The sequence below is a fragment of the Crinia signifera genome, chromosome 1, assembly GCF_055691185.1.
Source record: "Crinia signifera chromosome 1, ASM5569118v1, whole genome shotgun sequence".
NCBI classification, from domain to species: Eukaryota; Metazoa; Chordata; class Amphibia; order Anura; family Myobatrachidae; genus Crinia; species Crinia signifera.
In genome coordinates this window covers 261899450-261912081 of record NC_139217.1, presented here as the reverse complement: position 1 = coordinate 261912081, position 12632 = coordinate 261899450, and the positions used below count along the sequence as shown (strand labels likewise).

At 40.1% G+C, this 12632-nt stretch overlaps 1 protein-coding gene across 1 annotated transcript in view; it reads left to right on the top strand.

The window, feature by feature from the left end:
- INSR (insulin receptor) overlaps positions 1-12632 on the top strand; it is a 120247-nt gene that overhangs the window by 48847 nt on the left and 58768 nt on the right. Inside the window, exon 2 of the mRNA XM_083181986.1 lies at positions 3130-3681. Coding sequence (XP_083038112.1) covers positions 3130-3681 — 552 coding nt within the window. The remainder of the gene's footprint in view (positions 1-3129; positions 3682-12632) is intronic.

Below are 12632 nucleotides of genomic sequence, written 5' to 3'. Positions count from 1 at the left end.
CTCAACCGATTGTATGTAAATTGGCCATGTTTTGGGCCATTTCAGTGTCCTTTTGATGCGATCCCGATCCGATGCACGGCCCCCGCTGGTCGGTCGATCTTTTCTGAGATCCTACCTGCTGCAGGTAGGATCTCAGAACAAACCATTGCAGTCGGTGGGGGTAGTTATCAGATCGCGATCATATCACCTGCATTTTCGTGGTGGGTCGGCAGCGCCGCCAGCTCGTGAGCTGGTCGTACGTTCCTGTGATGACCCGCTCACGAGCACCATCGTCCTGGTGTGTACCGGGCATTAGGTTTATGTATTACGCTGCAAGATGCACGCACAGGCGGAATTCAGGTAAGACTGGACAGATTTTAAATGGCAATGCCAGATTGTTTTTTACCTTTTAAATAATTGCTGCTTTAAAAATACAGACATTCTTGCTAAAATTGTATGTTTTGGTTTATTTGCTTAACAACCTCATCCCCTTGTGTTTCTTATACCTTTGTAATAGAACAACATCCATTTTTCTTGATTATTTTTAGCAAAGTGAGGAAGCTTCGGTCCTTACCTTTCTTTGTTAGGCTTTTACTCATTTTTATATACTTTCAAAACGAGTGGAACAACATGTTGAATGTAAATAGACGCTTTAGTACTTATTGCTTGCTTTTGAATTGTAAGACAAGGACACATAATTTCCCATTCACTTAATGTGTCAGTACATGCGTGTCTGACAGCTTTATAATACTTTTGGGCTGGAAAAATGCAGTGTTGAAAAGCACCTGACATTTTTTTTAGAGCTAATACAAACAGGTTGCTGCTGTATGTATGGCAAAGTTGAACAGTGTTCTACTATTTTGGCCTTTTGTCGGTTCTCGAACATATATAAGTGAAAACCAATCAAACAAGTTTACCTGAAGTATGAGCTGTCCATAGAAATACAATGCCTATGTGAACATGTTGTAAGAATGAGAAACAATAAAAAGGTCAGGTGATGTATTCAGCCAATAGAATTCAGTGTCACAGTAGTAAAAAAAAAAAAATACAGATTACCTATGTACCAGGGTTGTGTGGTTTAACCCTTTTGAGTGCCAAGTGAATTGGTCAAAATCAGTGTTAAAAATTGCCAAGAAAACCCTTTTATTCATCACAATTACCTGTAATATTTACCTTTATACAGTATAATAAAAAAAAATCACACTTTTTTTTTCATTTAAATAACAAATGTGGGCGATGCTGGCATTGTTAGCGAATATTTTGCACATCTCTCACAGAGCTGTTGGCACTCAAAGGGTTAAACTAAACAGATTAAAGGTTGTTGTTGTTGTTGTTGTTATTATTGTTATTATTATTATACTATGACTACTGGCAGAGTAAAGTGACTTCTTAAAATAGCTTTTTACTAAAAAAAACAAAACCGTAGTGTTGTTGTTCAGAAAGTTTAATGTCCGTGGCATGCCCAGTGCTTAAGCTGAACGCTTCCTGTTTGTGTGTATGTGTTTTGCTTCCTTGAAAAGTGCTTTTGCATTTTCCATTTTGTATTACTATTCATATTTAATTATTATAATAAAGTATAAGTAGTAACTTTGACTTGTTTTCAATTTTATCTGAGGGCACATTGTGTGTATTTATTACTATTATTTCTACTACTCTTCATTTGTATGGAGCTATAAGGGTTCTGCAGTACATAACAAAGTGCATAAACATATGAACAAAGCAACAACAGTGACCTTGCAGTACAAGTACAACATATATAACATTGCTGTGTCAATGGCCATGACACTGAAATAAGCATCAGGGTCGCTGAAAGTGATGGTTAGGTACAGAATGGAGTAGTAAGTGAGAGATGGAAAAGCACATGATAAGCAGTTGAATGGAGTGGATTGCAAGGTACAAAAGGAGACCAAATATAAAACAAAGTGTTACTTTACAGGATTTACTATAAAAATCAGTCCCAAGTGACTATGTATTTACAGTTTTACCTTTTATATCTGAATATATGTATATATAAGACGCCTATGGTTTTATTGAAATACGTTAAATCAAACCTAATAATAATAATGTTAGAAAGCATGCAGATTTCATTGATCAAGGTTTCTAATAATGATTTTAGTTTTTTTTTTTTTTTTCTCCATTAAAACATCAATTTAAAAAATCCTCCCACCCCTTTCCAACCTGCTCCGAGCTGTTGCTAGAAAAGTCAGGTGTGCTGGCATGTCCAGGAAGTATTGATTCAAATATGGGCTTTGAAAACTTACTTATTTATTAAAATGCTTAAAATCTGTTTTCAAGCAAGAGTGCTCCTTTTTATATGTCTGTGTGAATGAGATTCTTAAGCATTGAACAATTTTTAGAATGATTCTTTATAGCAAGGGTATATTCAGTTGATGTTGAAATTGCCATCTTGACAAAAAGACATCAGTTTTCAACATGAATAAAAAGGAAGGGGTTCCGATCTATTCATTGCTAGTTGTTGTTGTTGTTGTTGTTGTTGTTGTTTTTTCAACCTGCCGAAAACCAGGTGGACTGACGGAATAGCCGCTAATCCACCTGCTTTTGACGGAAACGCAGCCAAAAAGGTTTTGGCCAAGTGTCTGGCATTCTCTATGCAACATGAAAAGATGCCGGATAGTGGCAGGGAGGATGGCGCCGGGTAAGCAGCAGCAGCTTACACGGCGTCTGCACCCTCCCGTACCCATCCGCCGTCAGGCCGGGTGAGAGCAGCTCACCAGGCTCCCAGTACCTCCCACCGCGCTCAACCGGTCCCAGTGCCGGCCGGGTATACATCAATCAGAGGCCAAATACGACATCCGGATTTGGCCGCTGCATTTAAAACTGAATGCTGGATACATTCCGGCAAAAGAATTTCGGAATGGATCTGGCATCGATTGAATATACCCCTTAATTTGAAAACCGTTGTGCAACTGTACTTAACATACATTATACAGGATTTGCTTTCTCTTTACTGAAAACCAAATTAATTTGCAATGAATTGCATAAAGATGCCATAGTTTTGTGGAATTAGCAACATGTCTGTAATAAAATATTATATTAGTTTCTTTACAAATAAAATCACTACTTTGTACTATTTGTTTGTTTGTTTGTACTGAATTGAACTGGTTTCCCTTTTTTACACTCTCTCCTCAGTTTGCTCCAGTATGGATATCCGGAATAACCTGACCAAGTTCTATGATCTGGAGGACTGCTCTGTTATTGAAGGTCACCTACAAATTTTGCTCATGTTTAGCACCAAACCGGAAAACTTCCGAACATTGAGTTTTCCCAAACTTACTATGATAACGGACTACCTCCTTCTCTTCCGAGTTTATGGCCTGGAAAGTCTCAAGGACCTTTTTCCAAACCTCACAGTGATCCGTGGTACTAGACTCTTTTTCAACTATGCCCTTGTAATTTTTGAGATGGTTCATCTAAGGGAAATTGGGCTACACAGCCTAATGCACATAAGTAGGGGTTCTGTCAGGATTGAGAAAAACAATGAGCTATGTTACCTTTCCACTATTGATTGGTCCAAAATCCTTGACTCTGTAGAAGACAACTACATACGCCTCAACAAAGATGATAATGAGGAATGTGGCGACGTCTGTCCTGGTGCTATAAAGGGAAAGAACAGTTGCCCATCAACTGTAATTAATTCTGTGTTTGGTGCACGCTGCTGGACTCAGGATCATTGTCAGAGAAGTAAGTCATTTTCTTATCTTCTAGTTTTTGGAGTGGTTATCTGTGAGGGCTTCACTTTACAACTAATGCCTTTCATTGCATGTGCTCTGTTCTTGATGTGACTTTATTGTATTTTCATTGAAACCAGCTCAAACTTGTAAGGGGGGAATTCAGTGCCTAGTCCAGCTGCATAGTTCACCACTTATTATGGTGAGGTACCTTGGCTTTTTGTCCAAAGCACCACTCTGCTACGCTCATTGGTCATTTTTCCTCATACCCCAGAGTGCCTTAATGATCATTGTCTAGAACAGCGGTTCTCAAACTGTGGGTCCTGACTCCAAAGTGGGTCCCGGCCTTCTCAGCATGGGGTCGCGACATGTCCATACGCACTATAGCCCTGTACACATGGTGCGATTTGGCATTCAATTTTAACTATATAGTCCAAATTTTCTAGCTAGTTAGCCAAAATTGCAGTGTTTTCCCTGTGGCCGATAGTGATGCACAGCAAAATAGATAGCAGGCAAGGCAAATTTGTCTGCCACACGCACAATGTATTTGGCCTATGGCCAAATCGGCCATATTTATTTACAGTTTCTTATATAGCGCAGCAGATTCCATTGTGCTTTACAACTATATGAATATTTTGATTAGTCAGCCATAGTTGTTGTCTTTGTTCCTTTTCTATGTAGTTTAAAAAAGTGTAAAAAATACCGGTACTTGTTTCCTAGCACGGCGCCCACAATATTAAGTTGTATGGCATGCAATTTTAAATTTGTATAAGCCCCTATATGATTTTTAATTGTATAAGCACCCTCATGGGTGCTTAAAATGTTAAATGCACTCCCACGCCACCCCCAGTATTGACGTTAACCTGAAGCGTGGCGAGCGCAGCGGTACGCGTCCTCCGACCTTTTCATACCCCCACTATCCACGTCGCTGTATAACATTGTATGCCTTATGGTATGCGATGCAATGGGCGCCGTGCTAGGTAACAAGTACCAAAATACCAGACGCCTCACCTTAATCTTAATGATTAAGTCATGAAGGCCATTGCTGTTATCATATTTTTTCCTTTCCAGGGAAAAGCTAGCCTGAGGTATGGAGTACTGCAGTGGAGCAGTATAGTGTATGTTTTGTCTGTTTCCTGTTTGGGTTTTGTTTCCTATTGATTACTTCCTATCCAGATCTTACACTGTTTGGCAAAGGAATTCCTTTCAGCAGGAGGGGAATGTGCTTATTGATGTATCATCTGTCATGCTCAAAGGGGAAACAAATTGTCTTCGTTTGCTACAGGAGAAATATTTAGAAGGCATGTTATTTAGAGGGACTTTTTATATTTACTTTTTTTTTTATTGTCTGCTTTGCCACCTCTAGATTTATATGTTAATTTTTATGACAAGTATGGGCTGAAAACACTTGCAACATATTTTGTGGCTCTTTTCCAGAAATGTTGTGGTTTTTGTTTTTTAATCTATTTATTTTTTAAATAATTGATTTCATTATGTATTTTTTTTTTGTTGGTGTTTTCAGTTGCTTGATAAATTGGATCTTTAAATGGATCTTTATGGTCATTTTTTGCCCTATGTGTCACTTAAGGCTACTCCATTATACTGCATTTTTAGTGCAAAATGTTTCAATTTTTGTCTTGAAAAACCACAAGACTTGGGATAAGTTCCCAGACCTATGTGTGTTTGCAGAAAAAAAACAGGCTGATGGGGCTGGTTATTGTCAGAGGCCTCACTTAGCCACCGTTAAGTACGGTGGCTAATTGATATTGACTGAAATAGGAATCAGCCTTTACATTTTAAGGGTGGATTGCTATTTTGAGACTGAAGTATGGAAAAATATTTTTATTTTTACTGTCTTTATGTAAATAAATTATGTCTCTCTCTTTCGCTCCCTGTCTGTCTCTCTCTCATCTGCTCTCTTCCCATTCCCTCCCTCTTTCTCTCAACCCTCGCTCACTCGCCCTCCATCTCATCTCTACCTCTCCCTGCCCTTACTCTCCCTTCCTCTTTCCCCATGTTTTCCCTGTCTCTTTCCGACAGTCTCTCCCATGCACCCCCTCCTCTCACACACACACACACTCTCTCTCTCTCGTGCTGTCTCTTTCTCTCTCTCTCTCTCTCTCTCTCTCTGTCTCTCTTTCTCTCTCTTTCGTGCTGTCTCTCTTTCTCTCTCTTTCGTGCTGTCTCTCTCTTCTAACGGTTTTCTCTGCCTGACACTTATATTTTCACTCTTTCCCTGGCACCCACTCTCACCCTGACACTACCATTTTCTCTTGCTCCTGTCTCTCTCTGTCTCACCCAGCACGCTGTGCTGCACACCGTAGTTAATAATGGACACAAATGTATCCATTCACACGGGACGGCCACGGTCCGGCCGCCCGGTTGCAGCCAGATCCCACCACTGGAAGAGATGGCTGCCGGGCTGTGGCCATCCCCTCCATTGTAAACTGCTGTGTGGGATTTCGCCGTCCGGCAGGAGCCGGAACATGTGAAATAGCCCTTACTCCTTGACATTCTCTCCTACTCCAGCTCACACTGCTCCCTCTTGCTCCTCCCCCTTTCTGTATCTGACACCATCTCTTGCACCTCTCTCATGTGCTCTTTTTCAATGAAGCCCTCTACTTCCCTGACCATCCCTCTTTTTCTTTTGCTCCTCTCTTTTTTCGCTGTCTCTTTCCCTGACACCCTCTTTGTTTCTTAATGCGCTCACTCTTTATTCTTCCCCCTAAGATTCACTGTAGCAACAGTAGAGAGTGTGTGTGTGTGTGGGGGGAGGGGAGCTCAAAAGCATTAAAATGATGATAATCAAAAACGGCAGAATAGCACCGTAGCTTTATAAAGTAATCGGTCCTTGGGACACCACATTTTTCACTGAGCGCATTCGCTGTATATAACAAAAATCTGTAGAATCTTGCTTATGTTTCCTTGCACATTCAATCATTTGTGCTAGTGCTTGAGGGGATATGTGAACAGGAATGCGGACATGAGTCACAGTTTACAACATACTTTCAGGTATGCTCCGCCTTTTCAACCTTTTCCCACAGATCACCTGCCGCCCAATTATGAGCTGCATCCTGCCTGTAACTGTCTAGCAAAGCATTTTTATTTCAGACTTGATTACCATGCAAGATAACAACATTTCTTACAACTTCTAATACAGAAGTTGCCTTAAGGCCCATACACACTAGACGACTTTCAGCTGAAAATCGCTCAAAACAGCCGTTTTGAGCGATTTTCACCTGAAAGTCGCCTGGTGTGTATGCCCCCCCGACTGCCGACTGGCGATGATGCGCGCTCCCGCATCATCGCCAGCGAGGTGGGCAGTCTGCTGGTTTTACCAGCACATCTAACGATTATGGCTGGTTTTTCAGCCATCATCGCCAGGTGTGTACGCAGCGCGGGCTGAAAGATTATACACTTTCAGCCCGGCTGACCGCCCCGCTCCCTCCCCCTACTCCCCCGCCGGCAGCAGATCATACTCACCGCCGCTGAAGCACGGCCCCGCTCGTGTGCCCTGCTCTGCCTGGCTCCATAGTTCTCCAGGCTGCAGCTGCTCCCGCCCAGCCACAGGCTGAGTCAGCTGACGCCTCCAGGCTTCCATCCGCCCTGCTGCCTCCAACTTGCTCCACACGGAGCATACTGTACACTGGCCACCAATGCTATTAGCCAATGCTATTAGCCAGCAATGTATATATTACTTGCACCACTACCCACCAATGAATATTTATATATTGGCCAGTGATAATATATACATTGCTGGCACAGGCCAGCAATGTATATATTACTGGCACCACTACCCACCAATGAAGATTTATATTTTGGCCAGTGATAATATATACATTGCTGGCACAGGCCAGCAATGTATATATTACTGGCACCACTACCCACCAATGAATATTTATATATTGGCCAATAATAATATATACATTACTGGCACATGCCAGCAATGTATATATTACTGGCACCACTACCCACCAATGAATGAATGAATAAATATATATATATCAGTGATTTTTAAATATATATATATATATATACACACACACACACAAGAAATAACATACAGTTCATTTCTTCCATAACGTACAGTACTTTTACTGCGCTGCCAATGGCGTTTCGGGATTTCACCTGACAGTAGAGAGTGTGTGTGTGTGGGGGGAGGGGAGCTCAAAAGCATTAAAATGATGATAATCAAAAACGGCAGAATAGCACCGTAGCTTTATAAAGTAATCGGTCCTTGGGACACCGGGATTTCACCTGATCGCTTGGCTCCGAATATACACAGCCCAGCGATCAGTTCTGATTCAGGCCCCAAGAACAGGAATGCACTGAATAAAATGGCCTCTGCTCCCACCCTTGAAATACAAACCCTGCCCATTATGTAAATAGCCTTTTATATAAAAGATTTTCAGCAAAGTCTTTTCCCTCCTGAAAATCTCTCGCGTTTTGGGAAAATAGCTCAGTGTGTACGCACTATTTTGGTGACAGATATATCTATCAAAGATTTTGGCAAAGTCTTTTGAAATGAAAATCTTTGAGTGTGTATGGGCCTTTACATAAATTTGTAATTCATGAGATTTTCAGATCTATATAAGCAAAAGTTTACCTGAAAGAAGTTCTCGCATTCATACAATGTGAATATCTACGTTTCAGAGTTCACATGATTACTTTATGCTATCAGACATTTCAGGGTAGCTTCCATATCCTAAAAAAGAGAAAGAAAAGTGGAGCGCTGAATATGGAAAATATATGAAAATATGGTAGTTATTATCTAAAAAATGATCAACTGGGTATCACAAAATATAACCATATTTATTATACCTAATATAAAGGATTATTGACCAATACACTTAAATAAATGTATTAATTATAAACAATCTAAAAAAAAAGGGAATAAAATTCAATTCAATGATAAAAATTCAAAGATAAAAAATTAGACCGGGCAATATACTTATGGTGATCTCCAGCTTATATGTAGTTCTGACTGGACTTGTCCTCCTTAGTTCTTTACTGGGAATTGAAGAAGTGTGTATTCATATACCATGCTGGGATAATTCGCCGCTGTGTTTTGGTATAGCTGTCTTCTGCTTTGAGTGACAGACTCACAGGCTGGTAGTAGGCATCCCAATAATTAAGATGGTGGTGGTGTCCTGAAATTCTCTTCCAGTGTAGGAGGCAAAAAGTCTCAAACAGGTGGCCAAGGTTTTACAAGCCGTAGTGGGGGAGTGTTCATTTGTTGTGCTCCAATGTCCAATGATAATATATCTCTGTATACTGACGCGTTTCGTCACCCAAACTGGCAACTTTTTCAAAGGATCTAGTTTCCATATCCTCATTGGACAATGGCTCTTATTCAGATCTGATCGCAGTACAATTTTTTTAAATCAAATTGGGTAAAACCATGTGCACTGCAGGTGGGGCAGATGTAACCTGTGCAGAGAGAGTTAAATTTGGATGGGGTGTGTTGAAACTGAAATTTAAATTGCATTGTAAAAATAATGCAGCCATTATTTACCCTGCACAGAAACAAAATAACTCACACAAATCTAACTCTCTCTGCACATGTTACATCTGCCCCACCTGCAGTGCACATGGTTTTGCCCATTTTGAGAACAAATTTGTACTGCGATCAGATCTGCACTATATAGTCAATGCAGCCAAGACTTTCTGCTTGCGATATGTCGTGAACGCGCATCGGGATCGCAAGGGTTAAGAACCCATGCGATCCCGATGAGATTCTTACTATATAGTCAAAATCTCATGCTGATTGTACCCATGTGTACGCACCATAAGATTTAGAAGCTGACTTTTTTCATATTCTCCCTGTCTTGTTGCAACCAAATTTAGCAAAGCTGCTAAGCCAAACCATTCCCTGTATACATGTGGCATACAGTACGAGAACAAGACACGTGAACAATGCTTATTAAACATACTATAGTTTATGTGCATTTTCTCTATTTACATATTAGATTTCTTCACAACTTCTATATTTGGCATAATCATACTTGCCTACCTGACCCTCTCCATGCAGGAGAAAATGCTCTGTTCCTGGACTTCCCTGGTAATGTATGATTGCCAGCACCTGTGGTGAAACACCTTTACCTAACTCCCCACAGGTGATGGCAATCATACATTACCAGGGAAGTCCAGAAACAGAGCATTTTCTCCCACATGGAGAGGGTCAGGTAGGCAAGTATGGGCATAATCTGTGTAAATGTAGTTTGGTCCTTTTTTCCCCCGCACCGTGCAGATTTGTACATCCACACACTCTGCTTTCTACTACCTCTCTGCGCTTTTGATAGGTTTGCTTCTACTCTGTGCAGGAGTTCTGCTTGTTTCTCATTTTAACATCTCCTCTTCAGTGAATGACCTTGTTTCCCATGTAACTCATGTCTCACATGATCCCTTTATCAGTGTGACTGTAAGCTTATTTGGGCAGGGACTTGAAACCCTCCTTAATATAGTTTATTTATTTGTACTATAATATTTTACACAGATGTGGAAAATATTGGAACCACATAAATACTGTACAACTGTGTGAACATGGTGCATTGTGCAAGAGCAGGACAAGGGAGCTAATCGGAGAAAAAAACCAAGAGAAAAACAACCATTAATAGCATGGAGATGGTAGATAACAATGGTATGATAAGGAGGAGGGGCTGTTTTACTACCTCCTTTTAAATGTTACACATCTCTAAAACCACTGAAAATTGTGTAAACAGTTACTGTATAAAGTTAAATGTTTTTTTAGAAACATCCTGGCACTGAAGAGGTTACTGACCTTTTAGCAAAAGCAACAATTCTAAGCATGGAATGTTTGCAGCTGTGATCCATTCTTTTTCCTCCTCCCATTTCTTCTGTCTTTCCATGCCTGCACCTTCCTCTCTACCTTCTCTGTGCTTCACCTTTTAACCCTTTTGAGTGCCCAACATCTCTGTGAGAGATGTGCAAAATACCCGCTAAAAATGCCAGCATCTCTCACATTTGTTATATGAATTCAAATAAAAAAATGTTGTGTAAAAATATTTCCTATTTAAAGTAAACCTTACAGGACATTATGATGGATGGCAATTTTCACACCTATTTTGACAAATTCACTTGGCACTCAAAGGGTTCATTGAAGCTTACTATCCCTAAAATGCCATGAATATGCCTGATTATATCTGCTTACCCCTCTTTTACCATAGCTCATACAACCCTCTGGTCTTCTGACAGCTTTCACTAATTAAAGTATATCTATCATAACTACCAATCAAATTCTAGAAATCATTTATTCATTGCCTTTTAGAAAACCTTGTTGGTTGCCATAGGCATCTGTTTTTAGAAGCTTTAAGAAATCTAACACCTGGTTTAATAACCTGTTTTGCATTCAATACCCGTTGCTGTTTCCAACAGGGGAAATAGACGCAGGGGCCATTCAATGCTGTTTTGCCTGACAGCATTGAAAAGGTACAATAGAATATCAATAGAACGGGCCTGACGGCTTTTAAAGCTGTCGGGCCTGTTTTGTCGTTAACGGCCATGAATTGTCACAATCCCAGCCGAATCTCGACAATCCACAGCCGTTTACGCGGCCACGCCCCCATTTCGCAGATCGCCAAGCGGGACATTGAATCTTGCCTGTCAATATGCTGTCGAGCAACGAATACCCCTCATAGTGATATCAAGTTTATAATTAATATATTATAAGAATTGAATTAAATCTGGAAAACTTTAAGCCTATAAAAATAGGACATTTGTTTGGACACACATCTCCCAGGATTCTTTAAAACAAGAGACTCTCCCTTAAATGTTGGGGTCATTTAGAAACTGTCTAAACATACACTCCATACAAACACGGTGAACCATAAATACATAAAATAATATAATTTTTTTTTAAAGCTGTAAATAATAAAAATGAATTTAGTGGTAATACAGAGTGGGCCATGAGTGTCAGAAATAGTTTGTTGATCACTGCATTCCTATTAAACCTGACACAGCCCAATGATGCGAGGTATAATGCCAGTGCACTTAAATAAAAAAAACTGCTGTTACTGTTGATATCAATGAATATACAGTATATCTACCATGGCTCCTTAAAAGATCCAGCCGCCTCCCATACATGACTGAGTTTTTATTTCCAAATATGTATGGATTCTCTGTCTGTGCCCACATGTATTGCAGATCCTTTTCTCAGATTGACACTTCTTTATCTGAAGGTTGGTTTGTTAGGCAAGTTATAGCATGGAGACAAATAGTTTACAGTTACATAAGCTAAGATATAAAGGTGGTAATCTACTCAAATGTATTGCTGTTCAGAAACTAGGTATTTATTATTAATGGGTTATGAACTAGTGGTACCAACCGGGATACGTGTACCCCTGGGTATACACTGCATTTATACTTGAAAATAATATCGGAGACCGTACACAGCCAGCGGCCAGACACAGAGGGTCTGATTCCTGACCGCACACTTCTCAGCTACTCCTTAATATAAGGACACGCATACGGCTCACTTACACTCCACTCGTAAGTACTGTGGATACTATAATTGAGGCTAGGGGGTATTCATAAATGAAAAGACTAATCAAGGGGTACGGGAGAGAAAAAAGGTTGGGATCTGCTGGACTAGAATGTAATCACCCATTGCAAAGTAGAAAGTCATCTTCAGTACCAGTACAGGCGGCGTATCCCTTATCCTTGATATACATAAATCCGTTTCCAGAATGTCCTTTTTCTTTCTTTTTTTGTTATAAGCACTACTAGGGACATGATGTGTAACTGGCACTACTGGGGACATATGTTAATATAAATAAATATGGGCAAGACCATGATTGTTTGGCATTCAAATTCAGTGCCTGAGAGTACACAAACTTTGTTTCATGTTTTGAAACCTTGTTTCAGGCTCAAATAAAATAAAAATTTGTGTGTATTTCATGTGTTTTGATGTGTTTATACAACATAAATGCAAGATACCTCATTGAG